This window comes from Pelecanus crispus, chromosome 4 (genome assembly GCF_030463565.1).
Source record: "Pelecanus crispus isolate bPelCri1 chromosome 4, bPelCri1.pri, whole genome shotgun sequence".
NCBI classification, from domain to species: Eukaryota; Metazoa; Chordata; class Aves; order Pelecaniformes; family Pelecanidae; genus Pelecanus; species Pelecanus crispus.
Window position 1 is genome coordinate 39562690 of NC_134646.1, and position 26543 is coordinate 39589232.

The window sequence follows — 26543 nt, forward strand, 5'->3', positions numbered from 1 at the left end:
TTTCTAGATTGTTAATATTAGTAATACTATATAGTAATTAATCAGTATATTAAATTAATTGCTAGTAAATAAATTAATAAATACTGAAAAGTATGGATATGTTTCCTGGGGTTTGTTAGCTAAATCCTTGAGGTGGGATGCACATTAGGTGATAGAGTCTTTCATTTATAGGACAATAATCCAACAGCAGTGTAGATATAATCACCTGGGGGCTGGTTTATATACAGAAAGTTATAAGTGAATGCCGCACATCTGTCTGACCCACGGATCGCTTACAGCTTTCTCCAGGATGGAGTTCAAGCCCAGCACTGCTCTTGTCAGAAAGCAGGATTTTCTTTCATGGTTGACATTCAAAAGCAAAAGATTGCGGGAGCCCATGAAGGGTAGCATTTTCAATCCATTTAATTTCACTGTTGTTTCACGGGATGTTACTGTAGTTGATTATCCATATGTATCACACAATGGTTTGTCAATAACACCAAATTGTCTGTTGTTCTAATGAGACACTGTATTGAGATGAGTTATAATTAATAAAATCAGAAAATAATCAGATGATGAATAGAGAAAATTCCACTCCAAAGCATAACATTTATACCACAGACATTTTTAGTGCAGTGCTGCAATAGCTGCGAAGAAGTAATATTGCATTCTGCTATCTTGTTCAGCAGTAGCACCCAGAGTGCTTATGAGATTTGTGATTTTTCCTAACTGCCTCAAATAACCGAACTCTTCTTGCTGTAAAGAAAATCTGAACTATTGCTACTATTCCGGTATGAAAACATCAGTAAGAACCGGATTATTCTGGATACATGTTTGAGGCTAGAAGTTTCTGATCTCTTTGTATTTCCCTTGTTTTTTTCTAAAGGAGACCTTGTGTGTTTTGGGTAAGCTCATTTCATTGCCTTTATTTGCTATAGCTGACCAACCTCTAAAATGAAGGTCCTATTTTCTCATTGCTACTAAAACCACAGGGAGGCCAGCAGAATACAGGCAAACGTTGGCGAGGGTTCTCCTCCAGAAAATGCCTTTCAGTACCCATATTTACTTCAGATACCATGAGCAAACACTTTTTATAGTTTTAGTTATAGAAACGGAGAACATTAGATCACATGAGCAGATCTGTTTGATTTAACAGAAAGGCATAAATGCTGTATTCACAGTAGCTACAGCTGGCACTGACAGGTTGGGGACGGCCAAAATACGGGACAGAGGATGATGGATCTCTATAGGATTGTGCCTGTCAGTGGTCCACCTATTCCTAGCCGTGGCATAAATCCTTTCTCTGTCCGTAGGTTGTTTTTCTTTGTAGCTGGTTCAGACTCGGGGCAGTGATGTTTCTAAGTTCAAGGTTAGGAGTTTGTTGTGTACTCATAACTACTGTCTCTGAGCTGCCCTTGAAACCCCATCAGCTTGTCTCCTTCTAAGCCCTTGAAGCATTGCGCTGTGTACGTTGATCTGTTAATGAAAGGAAACTGTAAATTTAAAATTGTGCTGAATGCAGCTACCTGCGCACATCATCTCTGTGTGTACATCTTATTAGGGCAACGCAATTAGCAAGGAATAAGTCAAGTCTCAGGTTAAATGGCAACTACGTAGACTCTAATAACGGCTAGCAGTTAATCTGTGTAAGACAACTTTCCATTGGAACACAAATGAAGTTTCAGTAAAGACAAGCAGCATCATTTATGTTATCTTTAATGCTACAAATATTATAAGCAGAATTTTTTCTACTATAAGCTCTGCAATTAAAGCCTATATTTAAAGCAAATATGCAATTAGAAGAATGTTATTTTCTACACATCTACCATGATGTAGATGTATTTCTAGTCCAAAGTATGTAATTAATTGCCTTATAAGAATTGTTTCTTTTTCCTTACATTTCTGGTTTGTTGTTTTTCCTTCTGTAAAAGCTTGCCATTAACACCACACTTTATCACAGTTAATGTCTGGGAAGATATGCCTATGCAGAGGTGAAAGTAAAAATATCTCTTATCTGTGCTGTGAACTAGTTCTGAGACTGAACCGCTGAAGTGGTTTTTCAGAACTAAAAATAAGCTTCTGTTCAACGCAACTCTGTACATTCCCATGATAACTCGAGTGAGCTCTTTCTTGACAAGATGATTTTCTCAAAATAAATGTTACTGATGCCAAACAAGTAAACATGAACCCAAAAGATATTTCTGTTGCTGAAAGATTGTAATGATAAGGATAAGAGAGCTGGTGTTTCAAATCACAACACTCCTTTTAATCTTACATTCTATTTTTTATGGGGTTTTTCAAAGAATAGTGTAAAATGCCTACAGTGGGTAATTGAACAAAAGAAAAAAAATCTTTATATCTTTTGGATATTTCTTGAAGAAAGGAATTACTATCTTGTCTCATGCAATTCTATCTATTCCTCCAACTTAATTTATTTTTAATGTTGCTAAGTGCTTGAGCTCCATAGTACAATTTCTGCAACAGCACAACTTGTCTCTTACTTATTTGTGTCATAAAATACATTATTTTAACATTGGCTCAAGTGGTTTTGTATGAGTGATATAATTTTTCTATTATTTTTTATGAAAAACATAACAGGGAACATTTGACTGATCTGTGTTTAATCTCTTACTCACTATAGCTTAAATTTTGCTTTATTTTCCCAGTGACAGAAGGCCTGACAGAACTATAAAACTATAAAAGTGATCTCAATAAAATGTACTGTAATAACATAGCCATTGTTTAAACTAAATCCCTAACATGAACATCTCTCTTTTTAAAAGAAGGTTTTTTTTTTTTTTTACTTTCTAGAATTCACAAAAAGAAATCCAGCTTCACTAATTTGCTTATAAATGAGTCTATGACCTAATTCTCTGTTACCTGTGGACACATAAAACCCTATTACACTGCCAGTTCATTGTAAAGTGGTTACAACTGTGACCAGCGGTGTTGGTATAAATGGAAATTGATGCCCGTGTACCTTCTGATACTTCTATAAGGTTCAAAAGGGAAACACCCCTACAGAAGAAGAAAAATGGAGGTTTCACTTACTCCCTTGGCAACTGCAGTGAATTTTGTTCTACTTTACTGTGGAGGGAGCAGAATAGCAGTCTGTTACCACCATATATCTCACTTCGTTGACAGCTAGCCAAATTGCCTGGGCTCTCCTGAGCAGCTTGGAACTGGGCACCCCAGCCCCAAGGGATGGAGGTGACACACCGCCCTTTCCCCCTCCCCTGGGTTGGCTCCTGACCACTTTGGTCTCCAGGCCAAAAGCAGGTTTAACGCTAGGTGTGGTCATTGCAGCTTTCCTGCTTCTTCAAAGAGCTCTTGGCCTCAAAGTCTTGTGCAAAGGATGCGAATGAGATCGCACAGATGTTGTTTCAGACAAGAAGTTAAGTAGGAGAGATTCACTCCTGCACTACAAAATACTATGAGAAGCTGTCTTACCTGCATTAAGGAGTTTAGCGTAAAAGTTAGGGATTGGTTAGTTCTACTGTGGATGAAAGCATCTCTGCAAAGCTTATTTCAATGCTATCCTGAATGCTGTGTGAGGACATAAAATAAATTAGAGTACTGACTAGCAGCGCAATACCGCTGTCAGAACTTCCATTCTCTGTCAGACTTCAGGTTCATGAACTAATTTTACCTTGTCGGGATGTAAAAAGCAGTCAAGTCTCTGACGTTCTTTGACCTTGTCAAGATATCAGATTTGCATCGGGTTCAAATTCGGAAAAGATCAGTTGATTTCTCCGGGTTTCTAAGGTAGGCAGAGCAGGCATATATTTTATAGGTAGTTTTATGAATGAAACATTAAACCAAGAACGGGCCTTCTCCATCTCAAGAATGATCATTACACGGTCCATTTCCCACGGGCGGGTATTTGTCCAGTATCCTTGTTCAAAAGACTGTCTCGGCACACTCGCCACAATGACAGAAACAACTTCCTACAATATTCATAATGTTTAGTGCAGCCATAAGGAATGTTTGAGCAAGCATACACAAAGGTGTTATTCTCAATGGCACATATTATCCTTGTTTTACAAGCTCTCTGTAATTTGTGGACCTGGAGCTGCTCCTTGCTATCATCACTTGGGATTCTGAAGATGCGAGATCACCGCATGGTGCTGCAGTTGCTGAGGGAGAAAACACCTAGTTTTCAGGAAAACCCTTCTGTTGCACAGAAAAAAGGCCCAAGTCACAAGCAAGCAGAAATCAGAGAATGAGTAACAACAAAAGTGTACCGCAGATATGTCAATAGGCAGCGGACTATAACATTCTTGTCAGCTTGGATTTGCCTTTTAACATTTTAGCATGTTGTTTATGAATGCAGGGAACTGACGTGGAGAGGTGATTTGACAAGTACCATACCTCAGCAGAGTACAGTCGACCAGTATATGAAATCCAATGTCTTCATCATCTTCAAAGATCTTTTTGTTATGAATAACGAGTAACACATTTCTCACAGGTGACAGAAAAGATGCAAGGCTAAAGAGGAATTTCAATGATTAAGAACTGACCTGAAAAATGGGTGTAGGGTTCATATTTCAAACATAGACGTTGGCATGGAAAAAGGAATAAGAACACGGTGAGAATAAAAAACAACCCTGGAGTCAAGGCTGGCATTGCTCGTGGAACAGATGGGGGAGGCGGCAGATGAAAAGAGAGAGGATCAAGGCTGGCTGTTACAGTCTGAAGCAAAAAACCAACACATACGAATTAGCTCTGCTCCGCAGGGGGAATGGGGGTGGTAAAATCAAAATAACAGGAGAGAAAAAAATGGTTCTGATGGCAATGCTTTGGAAAACCAGATGGAAATCATGCAAGGAAAGAGACAGCAAGGAAGAAGAGAGGTAGCAGATAGGCAGGAAAAAATTAGGACAGGAATAAGAAATGTATTCCTTGGGACTGAGACAAAGCAATGGAAGTCATTTATACTGTTGGAAGAAAAGGGAAGATATTGCCAAACAAGATTCACGGGATTTAGCATGCATAATCTAATCTGAAAGTGTTCCTTTTATGTTTTTCCAGAGACTTAATAATGTAATTTGCTATAATCTCAGCAGAAAAAATTGAAGTAATCTGTAGCAGATTTTCCATGCACACGGAGAGTTCAGCATATACCTAAGTGATTTTATCAGCAAAATGAATACGACGTTTCTTGCAAATGGCAAGAATGCAAGTAGCTCAGATAAATATAGCAAATCCCAATTTGCTACAAATTTCTCACAATGCTTAGCTAAGCTGCTAACAAACTGCACTGTCACAGCTACTCTACAGCAAAGGGAACTTCAAGTTGTACGATTATCATTAATTATTTTACATCAGTTCTACCACAGGGTAGTGATGTTGTTTTTTTCACCGTCAGAATCACATAATAGAAGCATAAGCTATTCCTTAGTGTGTGTCATCCCTGGGTATATGTACTGTTAATGGGAACAGTATGTGTTTGCTAGTCAGAAGAGGAAGCAGAATGAGCACGGGAGATCAGGATGTACTTTTTATTTTTAAAAAGACTCTTGAGATCTCTTGAGAACGAACATATGGGAATAAACAATTTAAGAAAGATTTGGAACTTGAACCTTTCATTTGTATTTTCTCTTTATTTACATTTACTGGTGTTTGCAAAAGTTCTGCAGATTTCAAAAATCCAAAGACAACAATCTTTTTTTGAAAGGAAGAATTTCTTGACTGGCCATAGAATCAAAGGATTCATACATTGGTACAGCATTTTTGCATCCTACAAAATCTGCATATTTTAAGATTTTTTCTTCTAATGAAAAGAATAATGACAATAATTCTGAATATAAAAACCAAATCTTGATGGCATATAAGGCCAGAAGGGACCACTATAACCATTTAGTCTCAGCTCTTGCCAAGGCTCTTCTCAGAATTTAACTTTTTCAACAAGGATTTTTAGAAAAGGATCTGATTTCAACTGAGCATTTTCCAGGGCTGCTGAATTCATTGCAATGCTCAGCATGTGATTGCCATGGTCAATGACACATTACTAAACCAGCAAAACAAAAGATAAACTTTATTTCTAATCTGAATATTATTAATGTCAGCATTCAAATACTGGGTTTTTTACTGCATCCATCTCCTCAAATGCTTTATATTATCAAAGTTACTTTCTTGAAGCATGTACTCCATGTCATCAAGTCATTCCTGAACTATCTTTTTGATAAGTATATGGAGTGATCGCTACATGTTTCTGAGCGCAAGGCAAAAATTTCCCGTTCTTCAGTCATTTCCAAGTTTCTTTCCATGTCTCCTGTGCACCTGCTGAAACACACGAACATTTGGTTGAATTACAGCCACTGTCTCAACCAGGATTGTGCCCGGATGAATCGCTGAGAAAATGTATTCCAGATAAACTCGTATTTATTTCTGATTAGCACATATATTAGCCCTTTTTAGCTTCCTCACCAACTTCTACCTTATGTTCAGAGTATCATCCATTAGAACCTGTTAAATCAAACATACTCATGATTGAATCCTGCAATCTTTGCCATAAGTAGCAAATCTCTCCTGGATTTCTATGGAATCAGGATTAAGCACTTAGCCTTTTTAGGGGTTTGACAACTTATTATTTGATATCTGGCCTTCTGTCATATGTCATTGTTTTCATTATTATTGCACTGCTATGTTCCTTTCAACAAGTGATTGATGCTTATTATTAACAGTCCCCCTGTTGATGCTTTGTCCAGATTCTGAACTAATGCATTTTTATATGAGCTTTTATCATGGATTTAGAAGAATGCATATAAGAATATCGTCTTCTGTTTTTAAGATTACAATCCTTACTTACCTCTTGCTAGATTCTTTTCCTTTTCTTGTGCAAAAAGTATTGGATGTGATTCCCAGTAATGTAGTCTGGTTTTTTTATGCACAGTGTTAATGAGTATGTCTATTCTTAGTACGTGGCCATAAATTACTATCACCTATAAATTTCTTTTTTCTCCTCTGCCTGCTTGCATCTTTTCGATTAGCATGGGACTGTGATAAAAAAACAAAGCATTGAAGAAGGCCTTATTTTATTCTCAGCATTTTCTCCTGTTATTAAATTCTGATTAAACTGTTTTCTTGCTGATTCACTAGCCCGTACTGTCCTTTCGTACTTACTCATCTCAGTTGAAATCTTTTATTTTTCTCTGGCACACCAACAGTAGAATATGGACACATAGTTTGACATTTTTTCTACATGTTCTGACATGATGATACAAATCTGGAATATTACACACACATACGTACACACACACACGGTACATGATGTATACATATACATAATCACAATTCTGTAATGGAAAAATATGCATTAGAAAATCTACAGCCAGGGTTGTATCAGTTGTGATTGCCATGGCAGTCGTTATTAGCTCACCACAAATAGTCTGTACAAAACCCCCAGCTGTAATTGGTAATTAACTTCTTACTCAGGTCACTGTTATTTTACCTACCTGCTATGCTGTGTTCTGTAGGTCTTTAACTTGAAAGGTGTAGCAAGGACACTGTCACAACAGAAAGTGGGTTCAGGACGTTCATCTATAAACTGTTTGTCTCTGGTAGGGTTGCTCATCATGTAGTGCCCATACAGTGGGATCCAAACTTGGTTTAGCACTTATCCATGGTTTAGTATAAACAATAAATTAGCATTTTACTATCTAACTGATAAAACATGCATCACCATGAATTATTCTTACTGTATCTGACAAAGGTCCTGATGTGCATGTGGACACATCTCTACGATACAAAAAAATCCCCAAAACAAACCTACCAAACAAAACAGCTTAGTGATTTACATCCTTTCCATAACTGTAAAGACAGTTAGTTCAAAAGTGGGATTCTTCTGGATTTCATTTTTATATTTTGCATCATCCTCATCCTTTTTATATTTTAGTTCATTATGCAGCTGTAACGTATATTGGCAAACAGGATTTTTTGTTTTATTATAAAATACTAAAATACAATCTTCAAACTGAGATCTTTGTTGCACTTGAACCTCATTTGATATACATAAGGGGATTCCTCAGACCTGGGTGAAAAAAGTGTATGCTTATGATTTATCTGTGCCCATTAAAGATTGGCAATATTACACTAAAGTATTTATTAAAAGTAAACACCTGTACATCTCGTGGTCCAGGGCGCAGTGGGGACTACCCGAATGCAAGCTTTCCTCCGATACCTTCATCTGTCGATCGCCACCGTGACACTGTTCACTCCTGTCACAGAATTCAGCGGTGGGTTTTACCGTGGAGCACAAAACCTGACTCCTGGGAGGGACCAAGCTGATGGAGAGAGCCAGGAAGGGCTGAGGTCACTCTGCCTTTCCACCCAAATAATGTGATAGGGTCTATAATCTCACCATGTTGAAGCTCGCTCTCTTTTTCTTTTTCAGGCTCATCTCATTTTGTGGTGAGAGGAGAGATGATGACACAAGTGCAGGCAGAAGCTAGTACAGAGTTTCCTGGTGAAATGACTCAAATTAAACGAACCTTGTCATGAATTAGTGATGGGTAAAGGGCCTCAAACTGCCTACTTCCTATGTGTTCAGCATATGTACTTATATTGACATCTGAGTACCTGAAGCTTCGAGACCTTTCTTTGTCTCTGGAAAGGAGAATTAAAACAAATTAATAATAATAAAAAAAAAAAACAGGAAATGCAATGCAGATCATTAGCCCTTCCTACATAGATATTCCTCATCTTTATCAATAAAAAAAAAATTTAAAAAAAATATACCAGCAAATGGTCATTCAATAGCAAATTCATTGTCAGAGTCACAGTACTGCTATACCGCTTCTTCTCCTATAAGACATGTGTGTGTGTCCCTGTGTGTGTGTGTGTGTGGTGCATAGCAACAGACCTTGTGCCACGCTGAAAAACGTTAAATTTAGCTTGCAGTAAATAATATAGCTGGAATCCATCTTGAAAAAAAAAAGAAAAACAAACAAATCCCCATTATACATGAAAATGAAATATCTGGGTAGGTTTAAACCTTCCTGTGAATTACCTCTTCTGTTTTGGTTACGGCAGTTAAAAATATGCTTTTCAGGTATACCTGGAAGGTGGCTACATCCTAATGAAGACTAGTGAAATTAAAGAAAAAATTAAAAAGACTCTAAAAAAAGATAGGTGGTGGGGGGGGGGGTTGTTTTGGGTCTTTTTTTTTTTTTCCCATTTCTGTTTTCCACCCAAGCTAACATCTCCCGCTGTCACAGAGAGAAATCGGCGCGTGATGGATTCCCGCCTCTGATTTTCACCTGTTTAAATCAGCCCCAAGAGCAGGGGCTGCGCAGGCCGGCGCGGCCACCCGCGGGCAGGCGCTGGGGCTCCGGCACCCAACTTCAGATGCGCTCGTTCGGGCCCCGGAGGCCGCGGGGTCGGGACGGGAGGCGGGGATCAGGCCTGGGGGCGGGGGTGGGGGGCGCCGTCCCTCCCCCCCCCGCCCTCCCCGGGCCCCGGCGGGGCCGCCCCCGCCCGCCGCAGCCCCAGCGCCCGCGGCCGCCGCAGCGCCTCTGTCCGCGGTGCTGACGGTTGGCGGCCCCCTCACGGCGGCCGCGCGCTCAAGGGGCGGGGCGCGGCGCGGCGGCGGAGGGGGCGGGAGGGAGCGCGCTCCCGCCGGCCCGGCTGCTCGCGCAGGCGCGCCGCCGCCTCGGCCGGCTGCGCCCGCCCGCCCCTTGAGCGCGAGGCAGCGCGGGCAAGCGCGTGTGAGGGCAGGGCCGGGCGGCGGGCGCGCTCAGGCGGCGGGAGCACAGCGGCGCCGCCGCCAACGGCACGCGGCCACCCCCCCACATCTCCCCCCCCAACCCCCCCCCCCCCCCGCTTATTTCCGGAGCCGGGACGAGGACCGGAGCGGCGGCAGCGTGGGCAACGGCTTCTCCGGCTCGTGCCTGCCGCTCCGCCCAGGGCCGGTTCTCGCTTCTTGCCTGCCGCGGTTGGCTTGCTCCCGCCGGCCGCTCGCCCGCCGCGCACAGGATCTAATTTGCTGACGAGCGCGCTCCGCGGAGGAGGAGGAGGAGGAGGAGGGAAGGAAGACGAAAGGGCTGTTTCCGTGGCTTTGTGGATGCTCTACTTTTCCTGGAAATGCAAAAGATTATGCATATTTCTGTCTTCCTGGCTCCTGTGTTGTGGGGACTGATCTGGGGGGTCAATTCTAACAGCATACAGATCGGTAGGTGCCCGCATGCCGGAGGACCTCGCTCTCCTCCCGACGGATCTCCCGCTCCCTCGTCCCCGCCGCTGTCACTCGGGCGTTCCCGTCATGTCGCCGCCAGCCCAGCCCCGCCGCGGTACCCGCCGGGCGCCTGCGAGGTCCCCTCCGGCAGCCGCGGCCGCCGCCTTCCCCCGTCCCCTCGCCTTCCCCCGAGCCGCGCCGCCCGTCCCGCCGCGCCCCCGGGCTCCGCCGCGGCGGCCGGCGACGGGACGGACCCGCACGCCGGGCTCCCTCCGGCAGCCGTGCCCGAGCCGGCGGCGCCGACCCGCACCCCAGCCCGGCGCCGGCGGCGGGAAGGGACGCGGCCCCGGCGGCAGCTCTGCCCGCGCCCCCGCCCGCCTGACGCGCCTGTGTGTTTCCCTGCAGGGGGGCTGTTCCCGAGGGGCGCCGATCAGGAGTACAGCGCGTTTCGGGTAGGGATGGTTCAGTTCTCCACCTCCGAGTTCAGGCTGACTCCCCACATCGACAACCTGGAGGTGGCCAACAGCTTCGCCGTCACCAACGCCTGTGAGTAACGGACGCCGCCAGCCTGCCGTGGCGGCGGGGGCGGGCCGCCGGGGGGGGGGGGGGTGGCGAGGCCGGGCGCTGCGCCGCGCCGCCGCCGAGCAGGTGCGGGAGCGCCCGGGCCCGGCGGCGGGGGAGCGGGGCGCGGGGTCTCCGAGCGCCGCCCCGGCCCTGGCGGAGGTTTAAGATGGTTCCCGCCGCCCCCGCCCGGCGGCTCTCACCGCGCCTTACGTAAGGCTGCGCGGCCGCCCGCAGCGCTCCCCCGCCGCCCCGGGGCTGCCCGCGGGCTCCGCCGCGGCTGCCGAAGCTGCCCCTTAGCCGCCGGGGCCGGGCGGCGGACCCCTCCCGACCGCGGCCGAGCGGCTGCGGGGGCGATCAGCCATTTTACGCCGCGCTCCAAGCTCCATCTCGCCGCCCCGGGAGCCCCCTCGCCCGGCGGGCTCCGTCGGAGGCCCCGGGGCCCGCCCGCTGGCCGCCCCCTCAGCCTCGCCGGAGCCCGCCGCCCCCGCGGCGTTGGCGTCGCCCGGCGGCGGGCTGCCCCGGCGGGGCTCTGCCCTGGCTCCGCCTCCGGCGAGGCAGGGCCCGGCCGCACGCGTGCCGCGGGGCGCGGAGCACATGCGTTGCCCGCGGAGGCGAGGGGGAAGGCGGGGCGGTGCAGCGCGCTCGTCCGAGAGGGGAGCCCCGGGGCCGGGGTCCCGCAGAGGTGTTCCCGCCGCTCGGCGGCTGCCCCCCGCCTCCGGCAGCTGCCCGGCCTTGGGCCGGGGCGGGCTGCGGTTTGACCCCGCGGAGCGGCGTGGCTGGCGGGGGAGCGCCGGCCGGGCGAGGGGCGCTGCGCGGCCAGGGCTGCGGTAAAGGGGGCAGCCGCAGCAAGGGTCTGCGGGCGCTGCCCGTGTCGGTGGGGAGAGCTGTGAGCGGGAGGCCGGCGGTCCCAGAGCCAGGAGGGGTGGGTGTCCGCCTGCCCCCGCTGCCCTGCCTGGCGTGCGCGGTGCAAGCCAAGCCGGCGGCCCCGCGGCGGCAAGGGGAGGGATCCCGCTCTTGCGCCGTGCTGGCCGCTCCCGCCGAGCTGCGGCTCGTCGGCCGCCCGGTGCTGCGCTCCCCGAGGCGTTTCCCCGTCCCTCCCGGGGACGAGCCGTAAGGGACACTGTATCTGGAGCTTAGCTATCAGCGAGAGCAATTTCCCTCTATTGGCGACCTTGGGTTGGTTGTGGTTTTTTTTTTTTTTTTTTTTTTGCCTTCTCTAATTTAACTACCTTATAGTAGGTGCGGTAGTGCTGAAGAGGGGTGTCTCGGCACAGGCTCTGGGATAGCTGGTGCAAGAGTTCAGCCCAAGGAGCTTTCAGTGGCATGTGTGAGGGTAGGAGGGTATAGAGCACGTAAACAGACACAGTGGGGCTACTTTGCTAATCTTCGCAAACTGTTTGGGGAGTTCTTGCTTTCTTAGGTAATGAGGGTTTCCAGCAACCAGAACTGCATGTGGTTAGTATTTGGAGTATATCTTACTGGGACTGTCGGTGAAGTAGAGGGTTGTGCAGCCGTCTAGATGGCATTCTGCAAAAATGTGATGGGTCTTTCTGTGTTTCTCAATTCTCTGAAGTCGATGAAATCCTGAAAATAATTTGTGTAAAATACCCGATTTTTTTTTTTTCTACTAGTACTAGACACAAGTATAGCCACCTGGTCTTTGTGAAAGTAAAGGATTCATATATTTCTCCAGTCCCATCAAGATTTTTAACCCTCTGTGTGTGTGTGTATGCATCAGCCTTATTCTTGAGCTTAGCTGTTTTCCTTGGAGAGCTCTTGTAATACTCGGATGACATGTGTAGGCTGTAGACTGCAGTGATGGACCTTGAGACTTCCAGCAGAAGGGAGATGCTATCCACGTTTTGGGTTTCCCTTTCTCTGAACCGTGTCCAAGGCTTCCACTTTCAAGCAGTTTGAAGAGCAACAAATTAAGATGTGAACATGCATTCACTTTTTCATCACCTGTTTATTTCCTTGATTACCTTCCAAGAAAGGTTTGATTGGAGAACAAGGAATTCTGAATACAAATATTTGCCATGTAAGAAGCAGAATTTAACAGTTGATCGCAGAGTGCTGCATGCACAAATGGTTAAGGAGGATCCATCTTTTTTCTGTCCCCTTTATGCTTGTTCTCATTTGAAATACTGAAAAATCTGCAGGTTGATTTTTGTTTTTTTTTTTTTCAGAATAGTGTACAAAGAATGTGTCCAAAAGCAGCACTATCAACAGTTAAACAATGCAGGTGTAAAAGAAGGTTGCAAAAATGTAGGATAATATGAAACTGAAAATGCTTCAGTGTTTACCCAGGTATTTCCCTCCAGGGAAGTGATTTTCCGTTACAGAAAATATAGTGGCAGGCTTATACCATAATAGAAGCAATGACCTTTTTCTGCCCTAAGACTAACAAATGTATTTTCTAAAATCGACAATTGAAATATTTCAGCTTTTGATTTAAAAATCCTAAGCCAGCCTGGGTCTTGGGCTGCAGAAACTCCGGACGATGGTGTGGGAGGCCCTGCTGCCTGGGGGTGTGCCTGCCTCCCTCCCGCAGCTTGGCACCAAAGGGAAACTGGGGCATACAAGTCCATCCTCTTTGAAAACAAACACAAAAAAACCCCACTGTAAAACTATTCAAAAAAAATCTTGAAACTTGATACCAGCGATTGCTCAGAGTTCATTGATGGAGCAAACAGTTTGTACAAGAACACGTTGTATTGCTGGTACTACTTTTAAATCAGGTTCCTCAACTTCCAGAAAAGAGGAGACGGTGGTCATGTACCTCTGAGGGATGTTTGAAACGGTGTAAGACTACTCAGTCAATTAAAGGTGACCAGAAGATGTGTGTAGCAGAGGAGCAAAGGAGAGTCTGTGAGTAGATAGCCTTAACTCACGTGACATAGCCATAGCAAATAGTCACATTAGGTTGTTGGACTGTTGCAGGTCTTGTGCAAAGCTGTGTTGACAGGTCATCAGGAGTAGCTGCTGGACTCTAATTGCAGTTTGACACCTTGCAAGTCGGTGTCACTAGGAGGCTTAATAGTTTTCATTGAGAGATGGCACAGTCTTTCTTCAGACTGATGGCACAATTAAGAGGAATGTTCACTGCCATGACTGCTGTAACATCCTTCAACAGAAATGGGCTAGACTTAGCCCTCTTTGAGAATTCTTGGTGATTCAGAGGATTACAGTCTGTGTGGTAAAGGCAAATGTTAATAAAGCCGTTCACTCTACAGAACCTCGTTGGCTTTTAACAGCTGGGGCAGAGGTACAGCACTGCAGGTAATTCATAGGGCGGAATTGGAAGGTATCCAAACCACTGGACTTTATTGTCCTTCAGCACAGTCTAATTGAGGCTAGGCTAATTGGAGAAGTGCTGACCGTCAGCAACATCAGATTTTTTTTCTTCAAAACAAGAAAAGAAGAAACTGATGAATATGAAATCCTTTCCTCTTAAATCCCCCAACCCAAACAGGGATAATTGTATTTATGTACTTGTGTATTTTTTTCACTGAAAGGATACTGGAGTCACCTAAAGAGAGGCTTCCTATGGAGTACTATAAAACTTCCATAACTGTAACAAGTTTTTCATATAGTAGTTTCAGCACAGAGGTAATATATGCATGATCTTGGATGCATATAATACCTGCTGGCTCAAGAGCCAGTGTTGAGCTTTTCTGTTTTAAATCAAGCCTTACAGCTCTGCAGGGATCACTGCACCATGACATTATGACAAGGGGATGCTGATTCATGCATAAACCTTAGATCCTTTCATTATATCTTTAACCAGCAGCTTTGAAAACCTATGAATATCTAGCATGTTGCAACTTGGGAGTCAAGGCAAAGGTTCTCCCAGACATTTTGCAATATAATGCTCTAGATTGCATTCTTAAAGAAATAGCATTTGGCATACTGCTGGCAAAATGTTTAAAGAATAAGCAAAAAAAAAAATATCCTGTAGTGGTAAAGATGGGAGAAATTTCGATGTGTTTATTTGAATTAAAATTAGTGTGGACCAAGCCCAAATATATTTCACAATAAATGATTAGAATTGATTTTGAAGGAAAGGAGGAATTTATTAAATGCTTATGTTTCAGTTCATTTGTATTCCTGGTCCTTCTCATTTCCTTTTCACTGTAAAACATTTCTTGGGCTCACTGAGCATATGTGAAATAGGTTCTGTACCCCCTTGTAATTAAAATGGACAAGATCAGATGGGTTTCTGTAGTAAAATGATACAATAAAACCAGGATGTAGCCTACAATAGGAACTCTTGTGCTTTTGCTGATCTCAAAACATTTCTCTCCTCAAATTCTTCTACTCCTGAGAGTTATTTGTAAAGAAACCTGGGGTATTTATTGTGTGATAGTGCTGTCCCTGCTGTGCATCTTTGCTCCTGCTTCACAGAGCATTTTCACACAGCTGTGATCCAGAATGTGGGCAGATACAAATACGACAGTTTTGGCTTGGCTACTTAACTTTTCAGATTTTTATTATGTGATTTATTGTATTAATTTTGTCCATATATCTGAAATAAAAATTCAGTTTTGAATATAGCATGAATACATATTTTACTCTTATAGAGCTTAAAGTGAGTTATATTTAATAGCAGCTTGTGAGTAGCATATCAATCAAGCCTTAAATATACCAATCAACGAATATTATTACTCAATCTCTTCAATATATTCATGTGTTTATAGATGCTTTTATTTATATTTAAGATACGAAAATGTAGTAAATTTTTTCTATTTATTCTAATGAAAGCTTTAATTTACGCTGACTTTGGTAAGAGTATTGACTGCACATAGCTGGGGATGTACTTAACTCCTTGCATACATAAGACTTACTGCACTATCGAGTGTGTGTTACACACCCTAAACCAAGGGCCACTGCATTAAGTGATACTGTCACTGCTGATTTCTTTAGTTCTTTTATCAAGCTTCTCATGATTAAAATATTTTTGAGAATTAAGGCATGTTTAACAGATAAATAGTTCTTTTTGAACAGTTTATTATTATTAGGGAAGTATATAATAACTGGGAACATGTTACTAGTTTGAAAATGAATTAAACAGGTAAAGACTATTACCATTATGTAGAAAATTAAGATAATCAACATAACTAATTTATCTGCGAAAGCATGATTAAATTGTAAAAAAAAAAAAAATTGCCCAAGGAAAATATGATTTTAAATTAATAATTCTCTATTCTGTGCTGGTAGGACTAATTTTTAGGAAACTGAAAGGAGGAAATAACCCACCGTAAACATAAATGTGTGTATATATATGTATGTGTGTATACACACATATGTATACATAAACGTACATACATATGTACTTACATAGTGAACAACGGTTTATTTCGAATGTCACATAAATAAAAAGCAGGATATTGGTTAAGCCCTACAATCCGTTTTCTGAAGAGGATTATCTCAGAGCTCTTACTAGTAAGATAATTTACCATTTTAAGTCAGTGTTCTCACCCCTGTGAATTGAGTGCATGAATTACTGATTTTTGATATTGAAGGTTCATGCCCATATTCTGGAACCAATGTCACTGCAACTGAAGCCAAGGAATGTCAGGTCACACTGAAAATAGCACTGAAAAAAATACCTGAATAGGTAAAAAATTTAGTTGAATATAACAAACTCCCAATATATGTATACGTGAATGGGCTTCCCATATGACAATTAACTGGAACTTTCATTTCTGAAATGAACAAGATTTTTGCATTGTTTTGTAACTGTTCATTGCATTTATCAGAACGTGAATACAATGGCATCTGCTTTTAGAAGACCATGGGCAAGGAATTAATTCCTTTTGCCATAGAGGTTTCTGTAAAGCTTATGGGGCAAAAGCCTGCATGCTTTTATACAAAATATGTAGGTTTGTGGAGCATCATTATTATTTTGTCTTGAAAACTTAATGTTTTCCTTTAAGTTCATAAAAAAAAAAAAATCTGCATTGACAAGTACATATTAGATGTAACCTTGCTAAAACTGAAAAAGGGCTTTGATTTAAATAAGTCCTTCCAATAATTAATTCTTTATGGATAAACAATAAGGAGTGAATAAAAGCATTAGACAAACATAGTGAATGTGTTTTGTAAAAAAGATCAACAGTAAGGAGTAAAAGCAGGTTTTAAATAACCACATGTTGAACAAATTCGTATGGCACCTTCTAAAATCAGTAACTGTGCTTAAAATACTGCTATTGTATTTATTTGCATGCAGTTACAGAGTGGTATACATGTCTTTTGAAATACTATTTACTTTTCTTTATCTACCTGTATCTAGGCCCACCGTAGAACAGTTTTTATTTTCTAATGCAACACTGCTGTGCTGCCTTGTTTAACAATTATTCCATAACACATCTTTGATTTTTTTCTTTTTTTTTTTTTTTGTTTTCATTGTTTTAAGAAAGGTTCTCAAATCAGGCAGTTAATGGGGAGATTATCTTTTTCCCCCTAAAGTTCCCATTTGGGAAATTATAGAGAGTTAACATTTCTGTCCTGAATCTGATTTAACATACAGATACTTAATGCATTTATCTATAGCTAGTCGCTTTATGAGAGTGTAAAAAAATTTTACATGAAAAAGATACTCATTATGAATCTGCAGCAAGGTATGGTTCAGCTCCAGCTACTACTATCTCCCACCACCTGACTCAGAAAAATTAACAGGATTTTTTTGAGGGTTGAAATGTTACATGCAGTTCAACTAAAGGTGATGGAATCAAGGACAAGAAATGTCTTATTTCAGCTCTAATCTACTATTTTATTTGATATCAGAGGAAGGATATTCAGGTCTGTATTCATTAACTTCAATCAGCGTGTGATTGCTTTGTATGCTTGAGGTGCTGCGTCTCTAACTGAATTACCAATCACTTCAGCTAGTCCATGAATGACTTGCTGGGCTTTATTGCACATGGAAATAGTATCTTCATTACTTAACTACAGAAGGTAAACGTGCTTGCATTTCACTGTTGAAAAGACAGAGTACTTTACCATTTGTGTTTTAAACTGCACATATTTTTTCCAAATTATTCTTCCAATGAACAAGAATAGAACAAGTCAATTCTGTAACATGTTCATATTGGCCCTGACTCATAAATGCATAATCACACAACTGGTAGAAGAGTTTCAAAGCTCAATGATGGACAGTGGCAAACTATATGAAATGTTCAAAATAGATATATGAACATGTGCTATGCTATCCCACCTATTCAGTTTAATATCAATTTCAGGTAGTTAATATTGCATTGATTTGCTGCTGCAATTTTTCAGGGTGCTGTGGTTAAGGCTGTCATACCGCTGTAATTTATTCTCAGTATAAATGTGTTTAAAAGTTTAAAAACATGACTTGGGGTGGAAAAAATGCCTCTGCTTACTGTAAATGGCGTGAACTGATTTTCTTTCACACACTTTGAAAATGACAAATAACAGATTATTTCTAAACACTTGGTATCATAGATAATTTATACAGCAATCTGTTGGGTAATGTGGAGGTTTTCTCATCATCTGTATGGAGAAGACTGCTTTCAGAGGTCATGTCAGCAACAGGGCTGGAAAGCTCAGCAGAACTGTTTTGCAACTGCTTTGCAGCCTGGAGAAAGGATTTGTTTTATTTTCTTTGGGTTTGTGTCTTTTATGAGTGTATTTGGTAGTTGTAGGACTCTGGTCTATATCCATAAAATGAAAAGGCTAATGTGGTTTACCATCCCATGTAAAGTGAATTGAAAGTATTTGAATGTATTGCATTACGTCGTATATGTGTAAACCATCTCAGAATGTCTGCAAATGTATTCTAATGAAATAGACTGTACAGCTCTGAGCAAGTCAGAGGAATTTGTTCAATAATCTCGTAAATCTTTGAAATTGAGGACACTGAGGGTTAGCTCGCTCAGAATGTTCCTCCCTAATACTAGTTATGAGTTGTTCTTGACAAAATGTCTTCCAAGCCAAAATGCTGTTGTTTTGGGTTTTTTTTTCTTTATTTTTCCCTCACATGTAGGAAGTTCCATAATGCTTTAACAGTACAGTCTCAGAGGGTTTCTTGGTACAAATGTGGGATCCTGCAAGCAGCAAAACTTTCCTGCATGATCGCGCCTTGTGCAGACGTGCTGATAACAGGGAGTTTATTCCATGTCTAATACTTGAAAAACAGGGTAAATAATTTGCATGGCTAGTGCATACCAAGCGCATACTTACATCAGCTACGGCAGTGTTACATATAGCAGAAGCAGGATTGATCCACACTGGAATTACAGTGAATGGTTAGGGGAATCATCCAGGATTTAACCCAGTTATTTCATATCTTGTCCATGTCAGGCAGAGGACCTGAATTTTAACCCTTTGTCTTTCACTTCCCAGGTGAATGCCCTTAGTGCTGGGCCATTTTTGTTTTGACATCAGTCTCCCTCTCTGTCTGTCACTCTTCTATGTTTTTCCTGCCTCGATTAATTTTTGGTGAAAAAAAGTCTCACTAATCTTACTTTTGTCCTGGTGCAGGAAGGGCGAGAAGTAACTGTTAGGTTTTGGGAGCAGAAAGACAATTTCTTGCCCTTTGTCTTGTTATGATAAAGCATAGAGGAAAAAACCCGACAACATTAGGAAAATTCAGTTATATTAATTTAAATAATTGCTCAATTAACAAATATTAATTGGCCACATTTATACACAGCATTAAACTTCTGAAGCCATTTTAAGTGAACATCTGGAAACATAATAATATTATATTTAAAGACTGGATGGATTTGAGGGATCAGAAAATAGATTAGAATATGAGTCACTATACATTATAAATTGCAGTGTAAGCGTGGTTTTAATTTCACTCACAGCCTTACATCTGCCCCATTTTAAGGTGCTTTCATTTGGTGAGAGTGGGTCATGCTGAAATTCTGAAAAGTCATGACTGAAAAGTCATTCAGTCCTTTTACTGACTAATCGGATTAGTTCATGTATTCAGCAACCTAATCCCGTAGTCTGGGACTCCAGAGTAATAAGGCCAGGCTATTTTTGCTCAGTCAAATAAATGGTCAAGCTTCTGCTGATGGTGGTAGGAACAAAAACATCCAAAATTCATATTATTTCTTTTTCTGTATGATTGTGGAAGACTGATTTAATTTTTTGTTTATGGAAAGAGGCAGGGATTAAACAATTCCTAAAAAGTGCTAAAATGTTTGAGCATCTATTTGACCTACAGAATATCTTTTTTCCAAACTTCACTTTACATGCTCATATATGACGCCCCCCCCCCCCCCTTTTTTTTTTTTAAGTGTCACACACTTTTCAGTGCTTTGTCAGGATTCAGTATGGAAACCTTAGAAAAATTGTTAGACCATTTCAATTCAGTATAAATATGTAAATAGACTCGTTAGCTTAGCTAAAAAAGGAAAGGTTCCGTCTGTGATTGTGTAGGTGAAGAGGGTTCCTTTGTTTGAGTTCGACCATGGTTATTATTCTTTGGTAAAATCTTCGCATAAAATTGAAATTTTCACTTTTTCTTAACTCCTTTTTCACTTGTAGGAAAGTGCATTTGGCTTGGCTTTATAGAACTCAGTAGCGTACTTTCACTATAGAAGTAAGCAAGCATCTGTGAGCTGCAAATACTGACTTTTTAGCGAGTGGAGCACTTAATGTTTCTTTGAGCTTATTTCTTTACTTCTATTTCAATATGATAAAAAGAGAATATATTCTTCAATGTCTCCATTTGTGGAAGCACTTTAAATTCACTTGCAATTAGTACACCTGAAGTCCTAGTTTCTGATACTCATGCTATCTTGTGCGACCTCAAGGAGCAACTTCAGAAAACGTCAATGTCCTGTAAGTCCTGTAGCACATCTGGCAGCCTGTGGGGATGCCTTGGATACTCCAGTCTGTAAGAATAGCACTTGGTACATGTATGTAGTAACCTGAATAATTTCATGAGAAAGGAGCATGTCTGCAAACACCCAAACAACTTTTAGGAACTCTGACATTTTTGTAGGCTGTTAAGTACTGTTGCAATTAGTTGGTGTTTGTAGTAGAAAGCATGGCTCATATTAAGTCATGACTTAGTCATTCTGAATAAAGACATACTTTCAAGGGCAGTATATGCCTAGTCCAACACTAGGCTACTGAAAAACCTCCAGTATTACTACATTAACTTTGTCCTTCTGGAGGTGCAAAAAATGGTTCACTTCAGGATTTTTGTTTTCCTTTCTGTATGGAACTGTTTCTGGCTTCCTTTTGGACCCATCAATACAAGTGGTTCAGTCAGTGTTGCAACTCCTAGCGTTATTTTCCATTTTCTAGTACGCAGAATCGTGATTTCCTGTGCCTGTGTTTCTGACTTTATCTTGCACTCCAGGAACTTGCAGTGTTCAATTTTTGCAGTATTTTTGTTGTTACATGACATTTTGAGATGTATATGTTGCAGCATGTAGAAGCCATTTTCCAAACTAAGTATCAACTGCCTTAAAAACTAGATGTATTAGGAAAAAAGTTCACTGGGTGTGTTTTCTCTCTTCATATAGGTGATATATTTCAACAATGTAGCTTTAATTCTGAAGTTTATTTTCTGTTTCCCCTTGTTCTGTTCTCATAGTGCTTAAAACAGTTCTCCAAACAAGTGTTGCTACTACTGGGTTATTAAAAAGACTGTGAAAGTAATTGTGCTAATTATTTAATTTTGACACATTGGTCTTTCTGTAGCAAGAAATTTGTGCCTTTAAAGTTAAGTGTTTTATTTACTAAATGTCATTTGAAACTTGCTGAGGAAGCCAGCATTGTTTGCAGGGACATGGTTAACCTAGTCATATTGCTACAGATTGCTTCCCAACTGTAAGCTTAGTTTTGTGCACTGCAATTTAACTATCTTTGCTTTTGGTCTGATTCTTTTTCCCCTTCTCTTAAATAATTTTTTTTTTTCTTTCCTATAGGCTTCCTTTTCCTCCTTTCATCTGTGCCAACCAGCTAAGCATTTCACAAGTCTCTGTTTCAGGAACCCTAGTCCGTCTCATAGAATTGTCTTTTGCTTAGGAACTCCTTGCTCAGTGACTGATTTTGTTTAGGATACAGATTTGTTGGGTGATCCACATTAGTGATGGATGTGAAGTGGGGTGGTGGTGGTGTTTGCTTGTTTGTTTGTTTTTCTGAATGCTTTCTGTATTAGAACTTAAGAGGTCTCATCTCGTTCCAAATCGGCTTCCTATGACAGATGGTATGACAGACCAAAGGAGAGACTGTATAACTTGACAAGCCAGAAGGAGGTATACCTCACTGTTGATAGGCTGTAGCAGAGTTTTGAGGAAGAAATATCTCATGCAGTTCAGATGTATCCTATCCATCCTCCCAGACTTTTAAGCCGAGGCAGATGTGCACATTGCAGTTTAGGTTGCATCTGGTATTTCTGGGAATTCCTCGTTCTGTAACCCTTGGTAGCTTTATATACTTGCTATGGTGACAGCGCCAATTCCCTTAAATAAAGTAGGCCAGTACAGGCCAGTCCCCAAAGTGGTTTGGAAACTATGGTGCGTAACACTGTCACGTCTACAAACTGGGAACGTAACCAGAGTCCAAGAATGGCACAAGGCTGGGGGCATCTGTGTTACCCAGACTGAGTGGTGAGAATTAGATGCCTAACGATGACATTAGCAACAGTTAGCACCTAATGGAAAAGACATTAAGCCAGCCTGAATGACAGCTGCCATTTAGAAGCTTCTAACTAAAACTGTCAAACAAAAATTGTTCCTCCCTCTTCTTGCCTGGCTGACTGCTGCTCTGAGGCAAAGGAAGTGGGATTAGTGGCCAGAAGCTATTTTCCCAGCTATAATGGGTTTAAATTGTCTGGTTGTGTGGTGCTCTGGATGCTGTGCAAATATTCCACCTTATGGTTGCAGTAGCCCAATGGAGTCGAAAGAAGTGAGAGAGTCTGGGAGCTCAGAGGATGGTAGAAAAGAGGAGCTGACTTCCTGCCTTATCTTTGTGGAACACAGTTGGGGCCAGGGTGAGGAGGATTTTCTTTTTTTTTTTTTTTTTTTTTTTTGTTATAAATGTGAAAAGAGAAGCGGTTATACAATCAGGTCTCCTTTTCTCTGGGATGTACTAACCTTCAAGGTTCCCCATTAGACTGAAGTTCTTCATCATAATTTGTACTAGTAGGCTTATATTTTTGAACCTATATATTGTAACAGAAAATATGTCTTTTGGCCTTCCTTAAGGAGGGATTGTAGTGTGGTTTTTGAATGAGTTTCTTACTATCCTGGAGTTACAATTTGTCTTCTGTGGTGTGTATTTTAGGTGGTAAAAGTTAATGCTGTTTGTATTTTAAGCTGTGCTGGCCATGAGCAACATGGTACTTGCTCTTCCCATGGGTCTTAGTTGCTTCATTGTTTCTATATTAAATTCAGGGTAGGGAGCTTAATCTGTAAGAGTTCTGTGTATGTTGAGTTCTGGCTATGTGGATAGAGATTTCATCTTCTTTAGCTGTTACGGCAGCTACAGTCATGGACGCTTAAGCTAATAGGTACTAGATTTAAAGATTAGGATGCTTTTGACAGGATGTTTTCTATGAAGGATGCTCAACTTTCTATGTGCTTTTCATGATCTGTCAGACAATCTGTTTCATCCAAAGCATTTGCTGAAGGAGCTGGTTGGAAAATGAGAAGAGGAAGTATTTTTAGGAATGATATTTTCCTTTTGGTCATCAGATAAAATAGGATTTGCTTGTTTATTTCTGTATAATCTTTATGCAGGGAATGATTAATTCATATCATGCTCCATTTCTATGAATGGGAAAGTAGGAAATAGCAATAAAGCAGTCAGGTTTTTTTTTTTTTCTCTCCCTTTTTCTGGATTACTGAGCACAAAGAATGAAGTTCCATTTAGGGTAAAGTGCATAAGGAAAGTATGTTCCTATCACCCTTTAGAGGCACATAATATATGCTATATATTATGCTGATTTTTCATTTCCTGTGTAGAAACAGGAAGCAAAATTTCAAGCAAAAAGAAGCTTACGAACAAATAAAACAGTCTTGACAAGATCTGGATTATTCATACATAGCATGAAAAGTGAACAGTTTAAACCTGGAAGTCAGAATAATAGCAGGAGTAACTGTAGCAATAGGCTGTTGAATAGCAAATGAGTGCATCAAGAGAAAAATTAACAGAACAGCCTTGTTCTGGTGTGTCTGTACCTTTTTACAGGCAATGAAATAACAGTGATCGCAAAATCTTATGCAGCCCTCGGGAATAAATTTACTAGATTTTCCTTGATGTAACTTGTTCTGACAGCTACTATAGGGCAGAATCCTGAAAGGTTCAGGGTACTTAGCATGCCAGCAACAGTTATCTGGAATTGCAAAAGCTCAGCAGGTCTGTGATTCACAGGATTTGTGCTAGCCTTCCTCATGCATTTGACTACAGTTCATCCCACTTTAGCTCACCCACGTAATTATGAAAAACAAAATATATGGAAAACGTTTGGAGTCTTAAATTAAGAATAAACATTAAGGAGAGTTCACACATGGCTAAATTAAGTGGTGTGTTTTCTATTACTAAATTACTATGGCTGATGACAGGTAGAGGCTGTAATTCTAATGCTGTGATGATATCGACTGGGTACCAGTGCATGCTACCATTCTTTGTTTTTTGTGTGTCTGGATTTGCTTCCTACACAGAAGGGTGTTTTTGAAGGGACAGTCAGTGCTCTGTCACCCTCCCAAATGTCAGCAAGAACTTTTGCCAGAGGTGCTCCACAGGGCTCCTGGGTCTGCTGTCCACAGGTTGTCACAGTTGAGAACACGCAGTCCTTATTAGAATCATGCCATTTGCTTAGGTAGTAATACTGCCAGCTCCTAATGATTAATTTGGATTCTACCAACTGATTGGCCTAAATAAACTATAAGTAGTAAAAAAAGTAGGAATTCTGACAATTTTCAAGATGGAAATTCCTTTGAACCATTGGTTCTTCAGTGCAAACATTCATCTGGAGATTGTTTGAAAACATGACAAGAGAAATCATGTTGAACAGAATAGGCTAGAGTGAAGGTCTGCATATGCACCTGTCTGTCTTTAAAATTATTCCTTCTGAGGTTCATTATCTTTGGATCTTTAGCCATATATCTCCCCTCATAGTGAATGTCATGGAAGTCTTGTTTTTTGAGAAACAGTTAATTTTAATCACATCTGGTTGTAATTAATTGTAAGCTGTAGTTTACAGTTTTAAAAGGAATAATTTCAATTAAATCATCAGCATTGTGGTTGAGTTTTCTGATAAAATGGCAGGTAGCAGTTATTGATTCCTCCAAAAAGTGTAACACTTTGATGGTATTTCTTATAATAATTTAAATTCTTTTCACAAACTCTTTGACAACAAGTGAAATAAACCAAAATGTCTCTCTTCAGAAAATATGCATATGTACCATCTTGTGGTGATGATGATCTACCACTTTTTGAGATTCAGGCAACCCATAGAGCACAGAATGGTTATTTGTTCACCCTTTTTGCAAAGTCTAGAAAATGTGTACAAGGATAGTGTTTTTGGTGGGTTTTTTTTTTTTCAATGACAGTTGAAACTCATGATGTAGTAGTTTGTTTTTTCTTTAATTTCTAATTTCAAGTTCTGAAACTTGGAAGATTATGCTTATGTAGCACAAGCTTAACCTACTCTCTGGTGTTTTGCAACTGAAAGACTAAAAATTAGATTGTAACATTGGAAAAGAGAGCTCTTCCCCTCCCTAGCATGACCTTAGACTTGCTCCTAGTAGGCAAAGGTTGTGAGTGGTTGGGTCTTAAAAGTAGAGATATGTGTCAGTTTAAAAAAATTAATAAATGTGCATGTGTAGTGTGAAGGGATTGAGGAGATTTATTGTAACTCTTAACCTTGTGTGTTTGGAGTCCTCCAAAATAGAAGTTATTTAAAAGTGTAAGAATAAGACAATTAAACTTGAAAATATTTGTGAAGTAATTTTTTCAATGGCATATAAAAGGATGTGTTACAAAAGAATATGTGATGGTGATTAAACAAATTATAGTGACTAGATGTGGTATAAAGTTTTCATGAGTAATTGTTTAGGATTATCTTATTAGTATGAGTGATTTCACCTTTAAATAAACTTTCTAACTACTTATTTTGCAAGTAGTCTTCTCTGACTGCTGTTAACGCCTTATAACGTGCTATCATCTAGTGGGCTTATAGCCTTAGTTACTCCAGCTGTACCTGCACTACTGGTTTTGATCTATGCCAGTGAGCCCCAGCCAATGTCCAGGCGAGTGTAGGGAAAGTACGAGCCAGGACCTGTCTGCAGTAGGCAATCTGGAGTTGGCCACCTGGTTTTCAACGGGAAGAGTGCTTGGCTGTTTGGATGCGAATTGCTCAGCCAGTGGCAGTGGGGATGGAGAATGTGTAGGGGCTCATCTTGTTTGCTGTATCACTACCGTATTCACTATTTTAGGATTAGGGATTTGCCTGGCATATTGCAGATGACTTCAAATCCTCCTTCCTGCTTTATCTCCTGCTTTTTTAGGCAGGAGTGAATGGGGGCATGGGTTGGGACTGCATCACTTTGGAACTCTTTGCATAGCAGAACAAGAGGGGCGAGCCTCGTCAGCATGACACAATTAAGGACAGACTTGAGTTCACACCAACAGTCCAGATTTCCTGCCATCAACTCCAGGAACTGTGAATACAGAGAGGTGTCAGAAGTCTCTTTTACCATTCTCAATGTATGACTTGGCCTTTGCTCTGGAATATTTGATAATAGGAACCAATATGCTCTTACATGCATGTTTTCTGTAATGAAAAAGATGACTCTTCTTGTGCAAAAGAAGATACTTAGGAAACACAAAG

The 26543-nt window shown here is 41.4% G+C and overlaps 1 protein-coding gene across 3 annotated transcripts in view; it reads left to right on the forward strand.

The window, feature by feature from the left end:
• The first annotated feature begins 10062 nt into the window (after positions 1-10062).
• The window catches only part of GRIA2 (glutamate ionotropic receptor AMPA type subunit 2), a 92789-nt gene continuing 76308 nt past the window's right edge, over positions 10063-26543 (forward strand). For all 3 annotated transcript variants that reach the window (XM_075709090.1, XM_075709091.1, XM_075709092.1), the window contains exons 1-2: positions 10063-10150; positions 10559-10699. In XM_075709090.1, coding sequence (XP_075565205.1) covers positions 10063-10150; positions 10559-10699 — 229 coding nt within the window. The remainder of the gene's footprint in view (positions 10151-10558; positions 10700-26543) is intronic.